The 21,271-nt window shown below is 43.1% G+C and overlaps 1 protein-coding gene across 1 annotated transcript in view; it reads right to left on the bottom strand.

Annotated features, from left to right (window-relative positions):
• Positions 1–21,271, bottom strand: part of adgra1b (adhesion G protein-coupled receptor A1b) — a 209,305-nt gene that overhangs the window by 173,811 nt on the left and 14,223 nt on the right. Inside the window, exons 2-3 of the mRNA XM_008286670.1 lie at positions 16,549–16,620; positions 2,193–2,264 (exon numbers count right to left, since the gene is read on the bottom strand). Of these exons, the coding sequence (XP_008284892.1) occupies positions 2,193–2,264; positions 16,549–16,620 (144 nt within the window). The remainder of the gene's footprint in view (positions 1–2,192; positions 2,265–16,548; positions 16,621–21,271) is intronic.

The raw sequence follows: 21,271 nt of genomic DNA, 5'->3' as shown, positions 1-21,271 counted from the left end.
CTGCGCCACCTTGCAGCCCTCGAAAGCATTCCTTTAAGCAGAGTTGTATCTGACTTGCTGCCTGTACTGAAGACGGTGCAACATGTAGCACTACTATAACTGAAAATTCCTGTAGGAGCCACATTGAGCTGTGTTCATGTTATTTCTTGTCGTTGGTGTGTGGATGTGAGTGGGAGAGAGTGCATGTGTGCTTGTGGGGGAGTGAGTTGTCATGGATGTGTTTAACTCCACCGAGAGGAAGGCCGGAGAGTCTAGCTCCACCTGACTCAGGAAGTTGGAGGTGGAGCCCACTGGAGAAGGCTTAAGAAGGAGCTGCCACAGCATCAGGTGTGGCTGAGGAAGGCAAACAGTTGTCTGACCGTGTGGCTGCACGAAGGAACGAGGCCTTCTGAAAGACTCTTTCATTTAAAGCGTTTTTACTTTATTTTGACTTGTGTGTCAAAGAAGAATAAATGGTCAGTGGGACCGACTGAATCCGCTTCTACTCATCATCATTCATCTGCATGTGTCGAGACTAAAAACATCAGTAGCGGTCGAGCAGCGGACTAAAGGAGGTTTGCTGGAATTTCCGTTACAATTACTAAAACTCCACAGAGAAAAAGCAAAAATTACAAAAGTTTGTTATTCAGCCGTGATTCTAGAAACAGAAAAACACCCGTCATATAATCACTTCCTCAGGAAATGAGTCTGTTTTTACATTTTTTGATAGAAACTTACGACAGACTATTGGTCAGAAGTACCTACCCTGCAGTAGATATAGAACTGATGTTGTGTTTGCTGCTGCAGACTGATCACTACTTCTGACCAGCCACAAAATGCTGCTATATGGTTCTCACAGCAGACTGGTTAAAACTAGACAAGACAAGACTGATCGGTTAAACTTGGAGAGAACAGCAAATGCCATTTATTTCTCTCTTGATGTCTTCTTCGTAACATCCCCATCAGCAATGTGAAATTTACTGTATCGGCTAACATGACAAACCATCGCATCTGAAAAATAGTGGTGCTAAGGACGAAGAAGACATTCTGTTGCTTCTAAGGTTTCTCTCTGAGTCATCATATGACATGGACATATTGCTAAAATCACAATCAGTAGCATTAATGTGTGTGTATGGGTGATTTTGTCAGATGACTTATGGCTATAATATGAGTAATTTAACTACAACGGAGAAGTGTGGAAGTGACTCGGAAGTGACTGCTGGTCAACAGGTAGCCTTAATTTGCTGCGTTTCCGTCATTATTTCATTCTCATTCTGTTGTCTGACTACAGAAACTGAAAAGTAAACGTGAACAGCTTTATCGGCTGTTTTAAAATCAGTATGCGTGAGCACAGAGAGCAGGAGAGAAGCAACCAGATGTAAGGGGGTGGCATCAGCAGACACTATAGACTGAATGAAAATACGACAGGATGACGATGTAAATATGCTAACGAGTGTGTGATCTCTTCCAGTCGCCTTCTGTTGAAAGTAGTTCAGTTCCATTTATTTTAGTGAAATAACATAACGTTGATGTCTTTAAGGGTCCCAACTCAAGAATGATGGTGCAGGTGCAGTTGGCTAGCACTGTTGCCTCGCAGCAAGAAGGTTGGGGGGAATCTTTCTGCGTGGAGTTTACATGTTCTCCCCGTGCAGTTGGCTTCCTCCCACAAGGTCCAAAAACATGCTGAGGTTAATTGGTGATTCTAAATTGTCCGTAGGTGTGAATGTGAGTGTGCTTGGTTGTCTGTCTCTAAGTGTAGCCCTGTGATAGACTGGTGACCTGTCCAGGGTGTCCCCTGCCTTCACCCTGAGTCAGCTGGGATAGACTCCAGCCCCCCACGACCCTAGTGAGGATTAAGCGGTGTATAGATGATGGATGGATGCTATTGTGTTATTGTCTGTATATTGTCTGCAGCATCAACAGGGAGTCAGTGGTTCTTATCCCGAGAATACGAACATAGAAAGTACTTAACAACTTTCTGCGTAACGGAAGGCGCCGCCTTAAACGGGACAACGTGTCCTGAGTTAACTTTGCTTGAGCAAAGAAAGTTCAGCAACGCCTGAAATAGTACTTTCAGCGCTTTTGCCTCAGTTAAACATTTCAGTCTACTCTTCACTCTGTACTTGAAACACTCCCTCTCGTCGTCTCTAAAGCCAGAGGACTTTTCCCCGTGTCCCCTGGAGAAGGCTATTACAAGGCTTCATCATACTTACAGTCTCCTCAGAGCCAGTAGACCACGGAACGCCCCGGGCTCCACTGTACTTATCAAATTATTCTTCAGGTCCCTGGAGAAGAGAGACAGAGAGAAAGAGTCACATACGGCACAATCTATCTATCTATCTATCTATCTATCTATCTATCTATCTATCTATCTATCTATCTATCTATCTATCTATCTATCTATCTATGACATGTTATACAGTTTTCAAGTGGAATCAAGAAACCAAGGGATTCAAAAAATAAGAGAACTTGCCCTAATTTGTATATTTATCTCACTGGGAAATGCACAGTGAGGTAATTTGCACCTGTTAGCTGAGCGCCACAGACTGTTTCCTGCATGTTTGAGACCCCAGACCACATCCAGTCAAGAGTCAGAGGCACACATGCTGCGGTTTCGACCAGGCAACTCCTTGTCCGCCCCCCCGCCCTCCTCCGCCTGCCCCGAAACCTCTGACGATACTAAAAAAAGGATTTCAGAAAAATCTCCTCTCTGGTTTTTCTCTGCAGGCCAAAGAAAACTTCCTGAAATTGTGTCCCCGGTTTCCTTTAACTCTGCACTGTGTGTCCCAGTGTGATGAGAATGAGAAGAAGGGTTGTGCCTTTTTTTTTTTTTTTCCAACAATGTGCCTCAACTCACCCTCAGACGACTTCTTTCCTTTTTTTTTTTTTTTTGTAAATTAACAGTCGCACAGGGCAGATCAGGGTCAGCCAACAGAAACAAAACAAAACCAACAGGACTATCAAAGCCCACAGTCATTGTCCCAAAGTGAAAATAAAAGTAATGCCGGAGCTCCTTTTTATTTGACACGCGGGACTGTTTTGTAGCGTTCTCGCTCACTTAATTAAAGCAGACGTTAAATAACTCGGCCTACGGAATGGGGGATTTATAGGAGCCGTACATTGATGCAGGTTTTCTCTAGAGATTCTGGATGTCTGCACCACCACCGCCGCCGCCTCAGTCGTGGTTGTTCTACAGTAACTGGTGTTAATTCGGTCGATGTAAAGCATTAGTTACTCATACAGAGGATGAGCCATCATTAGCAGCAGAAAAATGACTCCCATCTAAGGTTAATGATCTGTGTCTTGTTGTTGAGTCCATGGTAAACACACACACACACACACACACACACACACTTTGTCTGCACTCTCCAACAACCCTCCAACCAGGCTGTAGCCACATCAAAACTCTTCTCCAGTCCAAAAAGATGCCACATGCCTTTTTTTTCATTTCGACAAATCAGCTGCTCGGTTTGACCTCCACACCTGTGTACGGCATCTTTTCATTCTGCTGACTTCTCAACATCGCTAATGAGACCTTCCGCGGACGTCCTCCTGGATTCGTCGTTCACACAGCGAGGAAGAGCATCTGAAGCCGGCTTCCTGACAGACTAACCTCCTGGTCCAGTCGGGTCGGCTCTCATCTCCGCTCTCATCTTAAGTCGTCTTTGATCACGGCCGATACGCTACAAAAGAGCAGGTGGAGGCTGGAGGTCAGGAGGTCATCCGCTGTGCCTGCAGCAACTCCTTTTATCCTCGACCGTCTCGCTGCTCGCTGCTCTGCCATCTCGGAATTTTTTGCTGAACGTTCAGAACTTGCCACCTTTATCGACTGATTGCCCCACCGAGGGGCAGAGGTCGGGGGGGGGGAGTCTGCACGGCAAACATGCTACTGTAAAAGAGTTATGTCGACATTTGGATTCCCATTAGGTCCATAAAACAAAAGAAAACAGCTGATGTGCAGTTTGGAATGTCTGAATGAAGCTCCTACGTATTCATACACATGAGTTCCCTCCGAGTGTTACCATGTACGGCTGTCACAATACTCACTGACAGAATAATTGTTCTGTCATTACGCTGAAGCCTTGTTGTCGCGCAATGTGCCAACTGGAGCCTTGTTTATTCTAGTGGCTTCCTGTATGAAGTCATTTTTAAAGCCACATAAAACAAACCGTGGCATTGCAGGCACCACCTTTTATAGTCATCACATCCAAGCCAACACCAGTACCTGCAAATAAACGCTCTAAATTACGGCTGTGTGGCATTAACAGCCTCAGGATGGGTGGAGTCTGCTACATAATGCAAGAGGATGTGTGCCAAAAGCCCCCAACAATCAGAGGAAACTATTTGAAAGTGAATTCTGCATCATTTTCTGCATCCTTTCTGCGATTAATTGTTCCACATCATTTGTAATGTCAGTAAGCGCCACAACATCTGGTGCTCAAACCTGGAGAAAGCAAACTCTAAGAAATATTTGCAAAGCATCTATGACAGGGGTGTCGAACTCTGGTCCTCGAGGGCCGCAATCCTGCATGTCTTAGATGTTTCCCTCTTCCAACACACCTGATTCAAATGATCAGGATCGCTATCAGGCTTCTGCAGAGCTTGATGATGAGCTGATCATTTGAATCAGGTGTGTTGGAAGAGGGAAACATCTAAAACATGCAGGATTGCGGCCCTCGAGGACCGGAGTTCGACACCCCTGATCTATGATATGATGAAGTCTGTGTTAGCATCCAGCTGTAGAGCACATCAGAAGCCTCCTACTGTCACTCACTGATGCTGTGAACTCTTTGTGGTTGTTTGGACTCTGGAGAAAATTCAATAATGACTCTGATTTTGACATTTAAATCTTCCCCTCTCTGTTCCCCTCTGTTCCTTTTCCATATGCACCCTATGAGCCCCAGGCTATTTTCTGGCTTTTATTTTTGCTTTTGTTTTTTTTTTTTTCAGAACACTTTTCATATTAGTTGTTTGTCTAATGCAAAATACTAGATATGATGACATTTCTCTCTGTTTTTTCGTGTGTTTTACCATAAAAGTCTGGCAGTAGTGACATGTTTTCATAACTGTGTGGCGCAGATTGTCTGAAATCTGTCGATATCAAAACGATGATGATGGTGGGGTGCTGTATAATTTGGAAACTGGGAAAAGTATGTGCTCAGTGCTTCACAGAAATAAATGTCATTGTTATGTTCACTCAACTGTTCCCTTCAGTGAATACAACACTTTCAGAGGTGGCAAAGCAGGCAGATGTTTGCCCCGTCCCCATTCAAAGCTCTGGTTCTGCTCTTTCTTGTGATATTACATTAACATATCACTGCATAGATATTAATGTAGCTTGATATTAGCATATCTATGCAATGACATGTTCATGAGTAATTCAAACCAGAGTAATGGGCGCGGAGACGGACGCACGGGCGTGAGCAGGTTGTAACTATGAATAAATCTCGTGCAAATTCAAAATGATCTTTTCTTATCAGTACGTCATGTTACAGGCAGGCGACTGGCATTGTCACAAAGGTCAAGTTGTGTGGTTTCATTTGATGTGTGCTGCAAGAAACACTTCAGTTCAGCTGAGAAGAAGGCACGTGAATTTGGACGCCAAGTGCATCTATTGAGCTTTAAGGGTTGAACAAAGAAGCTTCTACAAGTTCTCAGATCCCATACATCAGTGGGTCTGGGATCCACATTTCTTCTCAGTCGTTACAGTAACTTGAGGTCTATGTATCAGTTCGTTAACATCCTTGTAGGTGCGTTTCCATCCATCCTATTTAGGGTTATCTAGGGAAGCAGGAGGCAATCTGAGGACACACTGAGTGAAGCTACACCTGGACTGATCACGAGCCAGACAGACTGGGACAGATAGCCATCAAGGGGCACTTTTGAGCTGCCAGTTTACCTAAGCTGCAAAACCACTGGTGCTAGAAGGAGCTACACACAGAACAGACTCAAGATTCTGAAACTGCTTCCATAAACTAAAGCCTGGTCATTTTTTCATAGAATAATAGAGACACCAGGCCAATATTTTACTGCCCACACACGGCGCACACTGTAGTGATTTTTTTTTTGCATAAGTAAAACGCTCCATATCACATTTGCATTTAGCCATTTTAAAGCGTGAGCTCATTTCTGTTCTGTCTCGGCTTCGTGCAGGCAGGAGGACAGCAGCAGCAGCAGCAGCAGCAGCACATGACCAACAACTTTTTCTTCCTGCACAGCAAAGTGGATCCATATGCTTGTTACTCATCCAAGATCCACCGACAGTGGAGCAAGGGTCCGTCTGTGGGCTGCAACCCACCTGTTAGGAAACAAGCTGACACGGACATGCAGCTTCAACATGTCAGACACATTGCAAACAATTGACAGAGGAGCTGTTTTCAAAAGCACATCCTGACACATGTAACAGATCAAGACAAGCGAATACTCAGATAAAATCTAGCACTTACTTAAAGGCCACACAAATAAAGTCACCGGAAATATAGTATTGTAAACTCAGCATAATTCCACAGCGTTGCTTCCATTAGTGCATCAACACTCCATTCAGAAGCGCTCCACACTCACTCTGATTATGTAGCCGGACCTGTAAATGAAGCTCTGCACTTTCTTGTGTACACACTCACTAAGTTTCACAATGAAGGCTTTCCAGGGAAGGAAATGGGGCTTTTAGTGGAAAGCTCTTTGTGAAAAGTCCTGAATGTGCAGGAGCAAGATACAGCAGCAACATATTAAAACTGCAAAGGGAGGCAAATCAGAAAACCGGATCCACTTTATTAAATATAGTCAAAGAGTACGCTTAAGAGGAAATAAAATGTATTAGCCTGTCTCAAATAAAGGCCTGCCTCTCTCCTCAGTTGAAGTAAACAAAAGCCCCGGCCACTGTTTGAGTATTTATGGTACACACACACACACACATACAAACAAATGATAACTACCTTGGGGAGACTTGCCCCACATATCCGCTGTAGATACAGCTGGAGCAGCTCAAATGAGATGAATGTTTAAACAATAACCATTTTCTACTCCCCCGGTCCTGGATGTTTGAGGAGCAGTAGCAGCCCGCAGTATAAACTCCACCATTTGTGGTTAATGTTTGAAAAGCTACTGAAGTGCCTCCCAATTAATTTAAACTGCGCTGTATACCTTAGCCTGCTCAATTTCTCCCGAGCCATGTGACCCCGAGGATAGCAGCCTGTTCACTGTGTGACACTAATGGGCAGATTTCCTCCTGAATCTAAATGAAGATCACCGTCGCACTGATACGGAGGTGTGCGCACACATATGCTCGCACAAACTGACCGGACCACACACTCACACGCTCGAGGCGCAGCGTCTAGACGGAGCTCTGCCTTTGATAGCAAACATTTAATCATGTACAGTCTCATGAAATAAATCTCAACGCTGATGTGATTATCAGAATGCCATCAGATTCCCTAAAGGTCAAACACTACATGAAGTAAGCAAGCGAATAAAACTGCTGGTTGCCACTCGGGCACCCGTCCAAATGGAAAGTGATGCCGCGTGAGTTATTTGATTGTATGCCCACTTAATAAAATGAAACGGTGACACGCATTCATTTGTATAACTTGCATCATATTTCCCCGACGGTGTAGAGCAGCACGTGTGGCGTGTAAAGGCACCTTGTTTTCAGTAAACAACAAGGACCCGAGGGTTAATAAACACAACGGGACGGTGAAGATGCTGCACTCCCACACGAGAGATTACAGACAAGAAAAGGCAGAGTTAAGGTGAAACAGTTCGCCGGCCAACAGAGGAACTTTGAGGATTATTTAAAGCTACAGTAGGCATGAAGTTGGAAGAGGCAAAAACAAACAAACAAACAAACAAAGATCCTCCTCCTACAGCTCCTTCTTCTTCCCTCTGTGTCCTATAAGCACAGTCAAGCTAAAGATCAACATTTATTTTTGGCTTCACATGGGATTCAAAGCCCATCATCACATTGTGCCCATCATCCACTGACTTTATCTTATCTCACCTAATCAGGATGAAAAACCCTAATCATTTCTAAAGCCTACAAACACACTCAAAAAGAGGTGCAGAAGTCTAACATCTTCTCAGATCATTTGGCTTACAATATGCTGAGAGGATAGTGTGGAATTTACACCCAATGATGCTTTTAAAAAAAGCACTGCCTACCCCGGCTTTAATTGTTTCAGTTAGTTAATCCACAAAAAATGCCAACTATCTTCCTGGTCCAGCTCCTCTACTCTGAGGATTTCCTGCTTTTTCCAATATTGTTGTATTATTTTTGGCATTTTTGCTTTTATTTGATCGCTGCAGTAGAAATGCAGACAGAAGAGAGAGGGGGGGCTACAACAACAAAGGCTGTGTGTCCAAAGAACTAGGTTACATTTTTTGATTATTGTTCACTGAATAGCTCTGTTGTTTTTTTTGTTTTTGGTTTGTTTTCAGTGCACGTGATCTTAAAATGTCAGTGTGTCCCTATGTGGTGATGCATCTCAGCAACTTTTCAATGGGTTTCCATGAGATGTTGTAAGTGTTGGGATGACTAAGTTCTGGGCCACAGTCAAGCATGTGCAACATGTACGAGCAGTAACCATCTCAGACTGTGTGGATATTGTGCTATCAACAGCCACACATGTATTTGCGCCCCCTGGTAGGTGCCCTTTTCGGATTTCTCCATGGACCTCAACTGGAGCAGAGAAGAAACCACCCCATCCTGTGTCCTGAGCAGTCTGCGGCTACTAGCGAGAGAAGAAACAGCAGTTTTCACAGTGGAAGAACCCACAGTTTCCAAAACTGGAGGATGCTGGTTGTTTTCTTTAACAAACATGTGGTTGTAAACTAGGAATTATTCCCCCGGGTTGGACTGTCAAGGACAACCCAACCTAAGGCATTATGGCATGTGGGTGTTCCAAATGTACTGTTGGGACGCAGTGCAGGAATTATGCATGTTTTCTGGGAGGGATGGCAGCCAAATTTAAATCAGGTACAGTTTGTGATTTTTATTTAAACCATTTCTGAACTTTGTAATCTCACCGTGTATACATACGTACGGTCACCAGGAGCTGTAGCCTACTTACTTTGGCGATTCCCTGAATTTCTGGTGCCACCTTGAGTTTGACATCTTTGTTTTTCCTAAAATATCTCAACTATTAGATGGATTGCGGTGGAATTGGACACACATGTTCAAGGTGCCCAGAGAATAAATCCTATTTCCTACGGTGTCATCATGACTTTGTGATTTTGCGTTAAATGACTCAACAATTACTGAATTAATAGCCATAAATTTGTACACTAATGAATTGCAACAACTTTGGTCTGACCACATCCGATTTTAATTTGTTAAATACTTCGTCTTATGACCATTTACCTTCAAACCTCATGACATTCCCATCAACCTATGCTGTACTTGTGCTTAATGCTAATTAGCAAATTGTTAGCCTCATGGCATACTTGCCTAAGTCATATTTTCATGTTTTTGGGAAATGAGAAAAAACACAATTTTTAGAAATGACATTGGTATTTATTATTGATTTTTTAACAGTACATTCAACCAGATGTGATTGGCCAATGACATAGGTAGAAAGACAGGATGATGCAGAAGTGATAGGAGAGTAAAGTTAGGCAAATATCTCAATTTGACCAAAAAATGACTTAGGCAATTATGCTATGAGGCTAACGAAATGCTAGCATGTCATCAAGCTAAACTATAATGGTGAACTTCAGTTATTAATATCCAATGAACATCAGCATGTCAACAGTATAACGCCCTTCCAGGAAGACTCTAACAGGCTGTCACTGACCTGACTAGACGTAACATATGCTGGCATCAGCTCTGATGATAATGTGGACTGTTTATTAAAATCATTCATTCACATATGAAATATTCATGTGTCAGTTTGCAGATGCTTTGAGGGACGGCCCGGCTACACACACTCTGCATTACAACAAACACTCGCCGAGACAGATAACACCTACTCGATTGTAAATAAATATGTGTTGAAAGCTTAGCACGAAGGGGGAAAAAAAAACACACGGACAGTCGAGCATTTCAGTCCAATTAAACAGCGGGGATCTGCATGCATTGTGACGGGCTTGTAGCTGCCACTGCTACAGCATCAAACGGCACCGGACCTCCTCGTGTGTGTTTGCATTATGAACGTTTTACATACATTAAGCAGCACACGGCCTGTGGGCACAGATTAATTATTCAGCCGTCTTGGCTCGACGCACGACACAATCAGACGTCCTGTTTGAAAGCGTCACCAGTCGTCAATGTAAACCCGGTGATGATTCGCATAAATTGCGAAGGTATTTGTTTTAGCAGATTATTTTTAAAAAGCGCTGCAGTTGGTAGCACTGTTGCCTCGCAGCAAGAAGGTCGCCGGTTCGCGTCCCGGTGGGGGCACCGGAATCTTTCTGCGTGGAGTTTGCATGTTCTCCCCGTGCAGCGTGGGTTCTCTCCGGGTTCTCCAGCTTCCTCCCACACAGTCCAAAAACATGTTGAGGTTAATTGTTGATTCTAAATTGTCCGTAGGTGTGAATGTGAGTGTGCTTGGTTGTCTGTCTCTAAGTGTAGCCCTGTGATAGACTGGTGACCTGTCCAGGGTGTCCCCTGCCTTCTCCCTAAGTCAGCTGGGATAGGCTCCAGCCCCCCCGCGACCCTAGTGAGGATTAAGCGGTGTATAGATAATGGATGGATGGATTTTTAAAAAGCGACGTGTAAGAAAACACCTAAAAAGGTTTCTCAAACTGTGCAATTCATTCCTAGTGGGTGGACGAGCAGCGCCTCTAAAATATTTGCTGTGATCCACTTCTGCCATAGGAGAACAGGAGCACAAAAAAAATAATAACAAGCTACACAAAGACATCTTCGTTTCAGCGAAATTAATACAGTCACAAAACCAACAGAGGCGACTTTACAGCAGATGGAGAGAGAACGCTGTAAGAGTCCCTGAACTGTGAGGGGAGATTTCTTTGTTAACAGCTCCGCAAATGTATCCTATTTTGGAACTGCTGCTCTCATCAGTGTGCGTTATTTCTATCAGAACAAAGCAAAAGGTCAAGGAGAGTGTGAAGAAAATTCTTCTAAGAGCTGCTTTTGATGCAGGCCCTCTTGCTCTCTTGCTATTTTTTTTTTTTTTTTTAAATAGCATAACACAACAAAACAAGAAACAACCGCCAAGCTGGAAATAAATATTATACACGTTTCTATTAAACTGCGGTTTAGTTTTCAGGCTTCGTCGTCTGCGACTTGTTTTAATTGTGATTAACGGCCGTGAAACCGAGGAGAGACAGAAGACGAATGCGTTCCCTCTGTTTTTCTCCAAACTTGGTTAGCGAATCGGTCACACCCATGGCGCTCACATGTTTCGCCTCGGCTGTGACCCGGCAATGATCTCTTTTAAAATAACAATAAAACCATTCATATTTCAAGAAGATGCTTTGATCCATTTAAGGCTTCGTCTTACCTTAGGTAAACAGAGACGGAGGGGGGGAAATAAACAGTGGTGGTTTTGTGTGATAAAAGAAATGTAGCGAGAGCCAACAGCAAACCTGAGGTCACCTTTGGATGAAGTTCTAAATAAATGCTCTCCGACGTAAACCAGAGCAGAGGCCAAAACAGAACAAGTACAGATGGGACTGTTCATTTTATAAAAAAATTAGAGTTTAATCTAACTGAAAGGGGAGTTTAATCAGTTGAATTAATCTATTCAAAAAGAAAATGATGTGTGCTTGTCAATATCAGTAAAATGAAATGGACTATAACTTTAATACTACAGCAAAAAACAAAAATAAAAAATATCACATTTAATTTGTAGTAATTAGGTAGCTCAGCGAGGCCTTCATTAATTTCCACAAAGACATCATGATATAAGAATATTGACAAAGTGACATTCTGATATGTATTAAAATCTCAGATTCTTGCTTTAATCAAGCTTTATTGACCAAACCAATAATACTCTCGTTTTTTTTTTTTCTCCTGCTGCCCCTCACCTCCGACCTCTGACCCGCTCAGGATAACCTCAGGGTCACTCTGGTTTATGATCACATAATCGTTGAGCATTTCCCACCTGCACTCCACTCTCACATATCTCGACATTCTTATGCACAACCAGCTGGAGGATGTGTCCTTCAGCGATCAGCCACTCCCTCATCAATCACCTCCCAAGGAGACGCCTTCACCAGGAAGACGGAATAAACGTCACTTCGTCACTGGGAACAACAGGAGTTGCGAAACTTTTTAAAGGACGCCTCCTCGCACCTCTGACATCTACTTTTCAGAATGAGCAATTGCGGACGCCTCTCTGAATTCTGATGTCGTCTCAGTGGAGGTCCGCTCGGTCCGTTCAGCCTCCAAGCACCTCGGGCTAGACAAATAAGGTTTGGTCAAGTAGACGAAAAAATTGACCCTCCGCTCGCAGTGAATAAAAAAACATTTAGACAGTCTGCTCAGGATAAATCTACTGTCAAACCCACTGTCGCATCTATAAAAATAAGCGCTACTGTAAAGATGCTTTGTCTCCGCGGCCGATAACAAACAACATGCTTTGAGCACATCAGAATGTGTTTAAAGTAGCGTGAACAAATGTAAGTCTAATACACAACTCTGAGCTGAATGTGTATTTTATAGCTATTGTTTGATTGTGCAAAACTAAAATCCTTCTTGTTTTATCATCCGTGTGGAAAGCATTTAAAGTCTAACAAGGTATCCTGACTGTCCAGATGCGACTGTTAAAGCATATTTTACGCAGATCCAATAAGAACTTCATTTGTGTAATAAAGTGTATTTTTAGTTCAATCTTTCTATTAAAAGAATAAATAAAATTCTGTCCGACCACAGCTTTGAAATTCATGTGGCGTAATCAGTACGGGAGCTGAAAACTCTGCCCGTCTCACACAGGCCCTGCCTTCACACAGTGAGGCCTTCAGCGGTGGGAACCCATGATGAAGCGGCAGAACGCTTCAGTGTCCCGACCAGAGAACAGTGATGGGCTTTGTTTCTGCTTTGGTCCCGTGGGACCCGGTTTGGCTGATGGTAATGGGCTTGTGTCCATATGGGGGGATTCAGGCCATCATCCAACATACAGGGACCCTCCATTAAGAGGACTCTGTCTCAGGCTATGAAGGAAAAAATCAAAAGCAAAAGTTGATCAAGCGCTTGTTTTTTTGAAGAACATAAAAACCACGATGATTAGCTAAAATATTCCCTCAATACAAGATGTGGGAGGATTTCTGCTTTACACACTCTGACCTTTGATTTAACTGTTAACTTGGTCGAGACTTTAACAGCTATTAGATAATTAACAAAACTCTGAACTCACATTCACCGTCTCCAGAGTAGAGTTACAACTAATTACAGGCTAGAACCAGAAATAATTTTACTGTCGATTAAGCTGTTGACTACTTTCAGTTGTTTAGTCTATAAATTGTCAGAAAATGGAAAAAGATGTTGATCAACGTCTCCGAAAGCCCAAGATGTTTTATCCAGATACAGCTGAAACCAGAAGTTTACATACACGACATAAAAAGGTTTTTTTTTTCTTACTGTCTGACATTAAACTGCTAACATCCGCTAAACACCTCCTGGTCAAAATGACAGTACTTCCGATTTTTGACTACGGCGACATACTTTATAGATCCACATCCAAATCCCTCCTCCATAAACTGGACACCATCTACCACACTGCCATCCGTTTTGTCACTGGTGCCCCCTTCATGACTCACCACTGCCCTCTGTACAGTTTACTGGCCCTCTCTTCACTCCCGCAGGCAAACCCATTGGTATTTGTTCATTTATAAAACTATCATAGGTCAAACTCCGGCATACCTACGTTCACTACTCATCACCCGTCACATCAACCATTCACTTCGCAACCTCATCCACCTCCAAAGCCCGCACTGTCTTTGGCCGCGATTCATTTCAGTTTTCTGCAGCTCTCGACTGGAACCAGTTAAAAAAAACAATCAAACTCAGTGTATTTGTATCTGTATCGTCTTTTAAAAATATGGTGAAGCAACTTTTTATCGAATTCTGTATCTGCTTTTAGTGTATTTTATCTTCAAAGACTTCTATTGTCACGTTTTGTTTGTGTATTCTTTTCTTATGGATGTATTGTATTTTCTGCTCTGTGCTGCCTGTTGGCCGGGTCGTTATTGTAAATGAGAACCTGTTCTCAATTAACCTACCTGGTTAAATAAAGGAAAAATAAATAAAATGAAAATAAAATTAAAACTTTTCCTGTTTGTTCCTGTCACAAAAGGAAGCGGTGTGTTTGAGGTGTGCCTTAAAATACATCCACAGGTGTGCCTCCAATTAACTCAGATGTTGTCAATTAACCTATCAGAAGCTTCCAAAGCCATGACATCATCATCTGGGTTTAAGGCATCTTAGTGTATATAAACGTGTATATAAATGTCTGACTTTGAAGAAAGTAGTTTAAAAAAATAAAATAAAATCTCTGTAATTATTCTGGCATTTAGCAAAAATAAATAATTTTGGTAATCCTACCTGATCTAAAAAAAAAAAAAAAGGAAAAGCTTGTTCTGATTTAATGCCAGACAGTGAGAATAAATGTTATGTGTCTTTTTATACAGTGGATGTAAACTTCTGATTTCAGCTGTATATAGTAAAGATATTCATCTTATTGTCACAGAGAAGAAAAAAAAACAGCCAATACTTACATTTGCAGAGCTGGAAGCAGAACATTTTGACAGATGATACTCTCACCAAGTCACTGGTTGTCAATACAGTTGCTGATTAATACAATATTGGCCAACTAATTGATTACAGCTCTGCTCTGGAGCATGATGATGTTGCTTCCACCCCCAGCACTACCACGAGGTTGACATCTGTGGTTTTGACATTTTATGCAGATTATATTTAACTACTAAACTGATTGCAGTGAAATTTGGTTCTAAATTTGGGTGAGGCATCATCTAGTGTCATAAGGTGGGATTTTTATTTCATCCCATTATCAGTTTCTGACTAAATATCTACTAAACAAATGACACTCAGCTGTACTTTTTGTAAAGTGCTAATGAGCAAATGTTGGCATGCTGATTGCAGCTTTTAGCCCAAAGCGCAGCCGTGCCAGAGACAGTTTCAGAGAGCTGCAGACGCTTGTTTAAAAGTGTCTTTAGCCTGCTGTGAGCGATGAAATTCCTGTTACCTCCACCATATTGCGACACGGGCAGAATGTCTGGAGGCAGAACAAATTACACAAAGTTTGCATGTCTAGATACCACCAGCGGTAAATAAGATCATATGCTGTGTAACTTGTTCCGAGATCGCCGCATTACCATTTCCTGCTCCGAAAGGTCCGTTTGTTGAAGTACATAGAGACCGCAGCTGCAGCAGGAGTGGTGCAAACACATACACATGCCTTATTAAGCTTGTCAATCAGCTGCCAATTCACCACAACCCTCAGATCCAGTCGGCCAGCCAGCCGTGCAGGCAGGCAGTCGGTCTGCCGGGCCAGACGAGAGAACAGCTGGCCGCCACTTTCAACTCACTGAGGCTACCTGGCTTGGCATCGACAGCAAGCGACGGGCATATTTCTGCCAAATGCTGCATGTGGCAGGACGGACGGACGGGCCGTACCCGGGGAGAGAGGTGAAGGAAGGGATAAGGCCGCGCAAAACTGCTGCTCCGAAAGGTCAGCCACGACAAACCTGTGGCTGAATGTCCTTAAAAGCCCTGCAATCATCTCTCCATCAATCCAGTGGAGCTGGAGGGATGAGAGGAGAAAGGGTTTAATGGCACTAATAAGGCCCGGAGAGACAGGTGACATCATGCTGTAGGTCGGCCACCCAAAAAAGGGACTTGCGAGAGGGGCAGAATTATTCCGCTGACATTATTCCAATCTGAATCTAACTGTCAAGTAGTCAGAGAGACGGGGCCAAACTGACTGTAATAATATTCGCAGCGGTCCCTGATGTAGCTGGAAGCGTGCGCGAGCTTAATGCGTGTGCTTCCACGTGAAGCGCGCACGCATCTGGGGAGCGAAAGGCAGCGAATCATCAAGCCGTCCGCTCTGTGTGATTTCAGCCCCCTCTGTGATTTCCTCATCACCAGCCAATGTCAGTGTCACCATCAGGTAGAAAGGCAGTGATCACTGGGCTGGACGGAGGTGAAAGCAATCAATAGTTGACCTCAGGGCGGGTGGAGTCGGGGGGAGGAGAAGCGCCATCACAGAGCTCATCATCAGGCTGCATGAATACAGCCCTCTGGGACGCTGCACACGGCGCGAGATTCATTGACATGGACTCGGCGCAGTCAGTCACGCTGTCAGAGCCGCCTGATCCGGCACTGCATCACTCCTCTTTTATATGATGCTATATATTACCCCCTTTTAAGACATTTGCTGTGGCAATCGAGGTTAAGCACAAGGGCTGGAAGGTAAAAAAAAAACCAAAACAACCCAATGGCGACCCTCCTGCAGAGTAAACCCTGACAAGGATCTCCTCGTGTCCCTGTTTGCCTTCTTTTTTTCCCAGCTACAGCGGAACACTGGTCCTGTGATGACAGCTACTAGGACTCTGGGGAGGACAAAACAGTAAAGAGAGCTTGATTTAAGTACTCACAGCTTTTCCAGGGCAGCCAAGCCATAGAAGGAGCCGTTCCTCAGCAGCGAGATCTTGTTGTTGCTCAGGTTTCTGTTTAGGGGCAAAAAGATAGGAAGGAGAGAAGACGACGTGAGCATACAGAACGAGCGGAGGGAGGTTACATTTGTAAATATCACAAAAATAGAGCTGGGGGGAAATGACTTATTCAAATGGCTGATAAATTGTTTATCCTCTGACTGTCAATATGTTGGCAAGAGATAAGGATTTATGTCTGATGAGATTGCGGCTGTAAATTACTCATCCGGGCCACGTTTCTGTCTTGTTTATGGCCGTTTGTGGTTAAGATGGGTAATGATCCAAACCACCCCCCCATCCTCCGCTCCTCCATGTCAAAATATCGGCCTAATAGAAAAGCGTAAAGAAACGCCGGTTCAGCACAATTCAATCATCCATTGCTCACATCACAACAGCAAACAAATCAATGGAATGCACTGCAGGGATCCTTAAGTGATGGATTAATATTCAGAGGAGATGCGGTGCCTTCGTTTTGATTATTTCTGCGACAGCCGTCACTACGGTTCCTTCTTTTTTTTTTGAATGAATGAATGAATGAATGAATTATGTCTGCGCCGAATGTAAAATGAGAAACTATATGTTCTTCAAGTGATGCATTTGTCTGGAAAGAAAAGAAAAGTAGTGCTTGGACGGGACTTCCAGCTGAGTGTATTACTGGCACACACACACACACAATCCTGTCACATTATTCAACACACTGGGCCTTGAGAATTGAGAGTTTCCTCACACCTTAACACAGCAGAGTGAAAACACAAGACAAGAATACATTCAAACATGAACCCGTGAAGTCTTTCCGCTGATAGTGTCTATTCCTTTACCCCGTAATTCCCCACGTGCTTCAACAACACTTAAGTGAACAGCCGCCGTCGCGCTACATCCAAAGCTACATTATGCACCTCGGAAATGAGACTGAGAAAATTTAATAAGGAAGAATAGCAAAACACACACACGGACACGCAGCGCATACGCATCAGGTGTTGTGTTACTGTAGTAAAAAACCCCACAGTGACTAATTAGACCACATGAGGTCTGTGTTACCCACAGCTAAAGTGCAGGAGATGTTTCAGACGAGGGCCCAGGTCTCCTCATGTAGCCGGCTAATAACCATGTTTGCCCAGTAAAACCTGACCAGTCATAAGCACCTCGGAGCCACTTACTGCTGGTTACACAGAGATGCAACAGGACAGGGCGGGTAGTGCAGCCGGCTACATTACAACTGAGAAATGCAGGTTTTTCCCTTGTTGTAATGGCAGGAAGCCGGGTACATATAAAGTAAAAAGCTTTACGTGAGGAACAGAATAAATTTGAAGCGAATAAAATAAAGACATTTTCAGTTCAGTCACAGTCTAGAATATTTTCAGCCTGTTTGAGGCGTTTTGTTTACTTCATGCAAGACATTTCAGTCTGTTTTGAAGTGGGCAGGCCTGATTAAATAAGTAAAATAACTTTGTAGACACAGTTGCCCATAAAGTTGGAATAACTTTTGTTTTCAGACACATTCCATCACTTCTGACCAGGTGCACTGGTTACATAGTGAGTCCCAGTTAGCAGGTGAAACCAATTCAGGATCTGACTGAAGACTGGGACGTCCTGCCCACTGACACCATCAACAAGCTGGTGGACTGAACGCCACCATGTCTTAACATATTGATCTGTGTCAGGGGTGGCTAGACTCAATATGAGTGACTGAGGGACATTTGAAAGAGCAATATTGGACATTCTTATGCATGAAATCCCCTCGAATATGTGTTTCCTGTTGTTGAAAAATTGAAACAAAACCTTTAATCCTATTGTTCAATACCCCCAATTTAGTTTAAGCCTGAATCCACAGTTTGTAAAAGTTAATTGTGGTTTAATGTTTACTCTGATATGTGTTGCATGTATATTGTGATATCAATAAAGTTTTGAGAAGATATGCACTTTATCTATCAAGAATAAATCACATTGTCACAATCATTCCATGAGAAGCAACAGCACGTATAGCATCACTCTGAAGCCAAGTTCTAAGTTTCAATGTGCTTCAAAAAGTAGATAATAAAATACAGGAGATAACATAAGATTAAAAAAACACTAATTTCACAACAAACCTGAGAAACTAATCCTGTTGCAAGGTGGGAGCTTTCTGTATCAAGACAGCTCTACCGAATTTGCTTTCAGTTTGAACATGTTTGGCTGAATTACTCCAATATTACATCTTGCCACTGTGCAGTACTGTAGTACTGTTGTCCCAGGTGAGCTGGTGTGCTTGAGCTGCCATGAGGGCAGGGCGGAGAGAGAGGCAATCTGATGTGCACATGCTAGAAGAAGCACGAGTTACATCTGAGACATTTTTCAGACAGAGCGGGGATTATTTTCAGACAGAAACTTAAATGTCTTACGTTCAGAGATGAGTTTTTAATGGTTCAATCAATGACCAGAGAGGTGCTCATATAAAAATAAAGATGCTTTTCAAACTTAAAAGTTGCACTACTCAGTAATTCCACATCAACAATGGCTACGTGTGAAAAGGGTTTCTTGTAGTTACAAACCCACAAAGGATTATCATCTGACTCTGCAGTTCCCTTCAGTTTACAGAGCGTTTTAGCACCTCTTAACACATTGGCTTTTCCTTTTCTTTTCAGGGTGAGGGTGGGAAGGTTATGACCCATGACTTAACACTGCTTTTATTCAACCTTGCCATTCCCCATCTGCACAGCAGGCACATGTTTCCAGCAAAAATAGCCATTAAAACCCAGCGCATTGAACAACACGAGCCAGTGGGTGGTTCTCTCGTGAGTGGACGAAAAAAAATCTGAAAATTGGGCTTATGGTCATTGTGTAGGAAGTAGAAATACTTACAGTGAATGCTAATGTTGCTCTCTGTCTGCTGGATGTGTTAATAGGAATATATTTGCTCCCACATTTGCATGTTGCTTCTTTAGGCATGAATATGCATCCACTTCAGACATGAAACTAACTTTTTTTCAGGTATTTAATACATTTATTGAAGGCTCAGATTGTAGCGGGTTTTTTTTTTTTTTTTTTTTTAACTCAGCGGTTAAAAATAGTAGACGCTAGATTAGCCGTCATATTGATAAATTCTTGCTTTTTCTGCCCTCACAGACATACAAAGGCGCACACACTCAGTTTTATACAGAGCGACTGACGATATACACTGCGCTTATTCTACTGCCCAGATTCACATCATTTTAAATACACCTTGGATGGCGATTCTGGATTTTATATCTGCTAAAATATTGATTGCTCCAGCCGGCTCCTAAATCATCCGCTGCAGGGCTGCTCTCTCTCTCTCTCTCTCTGTGAGGCTGTGGATTTGTGCACGAGCATGTGATCTGCCGCCTTGAGCTCTCCTTTGCATGTGTGATGTTGCGTATCTCCCGTCAGCACATGACCACCCCCAATCAACACACACACACACACACACACACACACAGACAGACGTGCACGAGGTCAGATCCCTCCATCACCCTCCTCCGCCTCTTCTTTTAACAAGGTGGGTTGTGGGAATGATTGGCCGGGTTTAGAAAGAGAGGGGTAATTGGGATGTGTCACCGGTCTCTGTGACGACAGCGCCTTCGTTATGGCTGCAGGGAACGTATACTCAATTTTAACCCTCGGATTAAGCAGCGGTGTCCCACAATGCATTGTGCTGAACGGGCAAATTGCTGGCCAAACTGCAAAGGGAGCAGAATGGAAGTGTGCACGCTGAAAATGTTGTGCTCAAGACTCACATTGCACATGCAAACGAGCCATAAACTGACAAAAAGAAGTAAATATTTGGTACAACTTTCAGTCATGAGAATGTGTAAAAATTCCTCACAAGAAAACATTTATTCAAAAAAAAGTTCTCGTCCAAATGAAGTGCACATTGGGGCATTTTCTTCTTTAAATTAACAAGCTTGCTTGTACATATTCTCTGGGGGGGAAAGTACCTATTTCTCCCCGGAGTGATAACAGTTGTCTTGGCAGGAAAAGCAGCACTGAAGATAGGAAGTCCCCTCTCAGCAAAAGGCCAGGATGGACGCAAACTTGTGTCAGCAAATTCGTGTCAACACCTACGAGTCTATTTACATTTGGGCCTTCCCCCAAAAGCAAACTTCCAACAATATCACGTCGCTATTATTTTCCAAATTAAACATTTTTACAGAGAACCGGTAGGAATATCAGTCAGGACAGAATCAGTAGGGTCAACAAAAGAGACACAGAATACACACAGGGGACGGATAGATTGTAATAGTTTCGGTCAGACAATGGACTTCTCTCACGCTTCCGTCAGTTACTGCTGCTGTTCCATTGTCACACACTTTGCACTGATAGCATGGGCAGATTTATTACATGAAAACATGCAGTAATTTTTATAAGTAATGATATGGACTACAGTTTTCATACAGAAGTAAACAGGACGCTTTTTATTGTTTTCTAATGTGAAATGACGAGTGTTGGTATAATTAGTGGCTGCTGCTAAAATTGAGTTATTGTTCGTGAAAACGGGCTGCAAGGTGGTTGTCTCTAACATAGACTGTATAAAAGATGGACGTAGCAACCGGCCCTGAAAAATGAAGCCAACCCAGAAGTGTCAAAAACCTGCAATATCACTACGTCCGCTAGCTGCTGGCTCCAAAAAGAGGCGGAGTTTTCAAAACTTCCAGCAGGACTACATCAAGTC

This window comes from Stegastes partitus, unplaced genomic scaffold (genome assembly GCF_000690725.1).
Source record: "Stegastes partitus isolate 25-593 unplaced genomic scaffold, Stegastes_partitus-1.0.2 Scaffold463, whole genome shotgun sequence".
Lineage (NCBI taxonomy): Eukaryota > Metazoa > Chordata > Actinopteri > Pomacentridae > Stegastes > Stegastes partitus.
The sequence above is the reverse complement of the archived record's forward strand: the minus strand, read 5'-3'. Positions and strand labels throughout refer to the sequence as shown.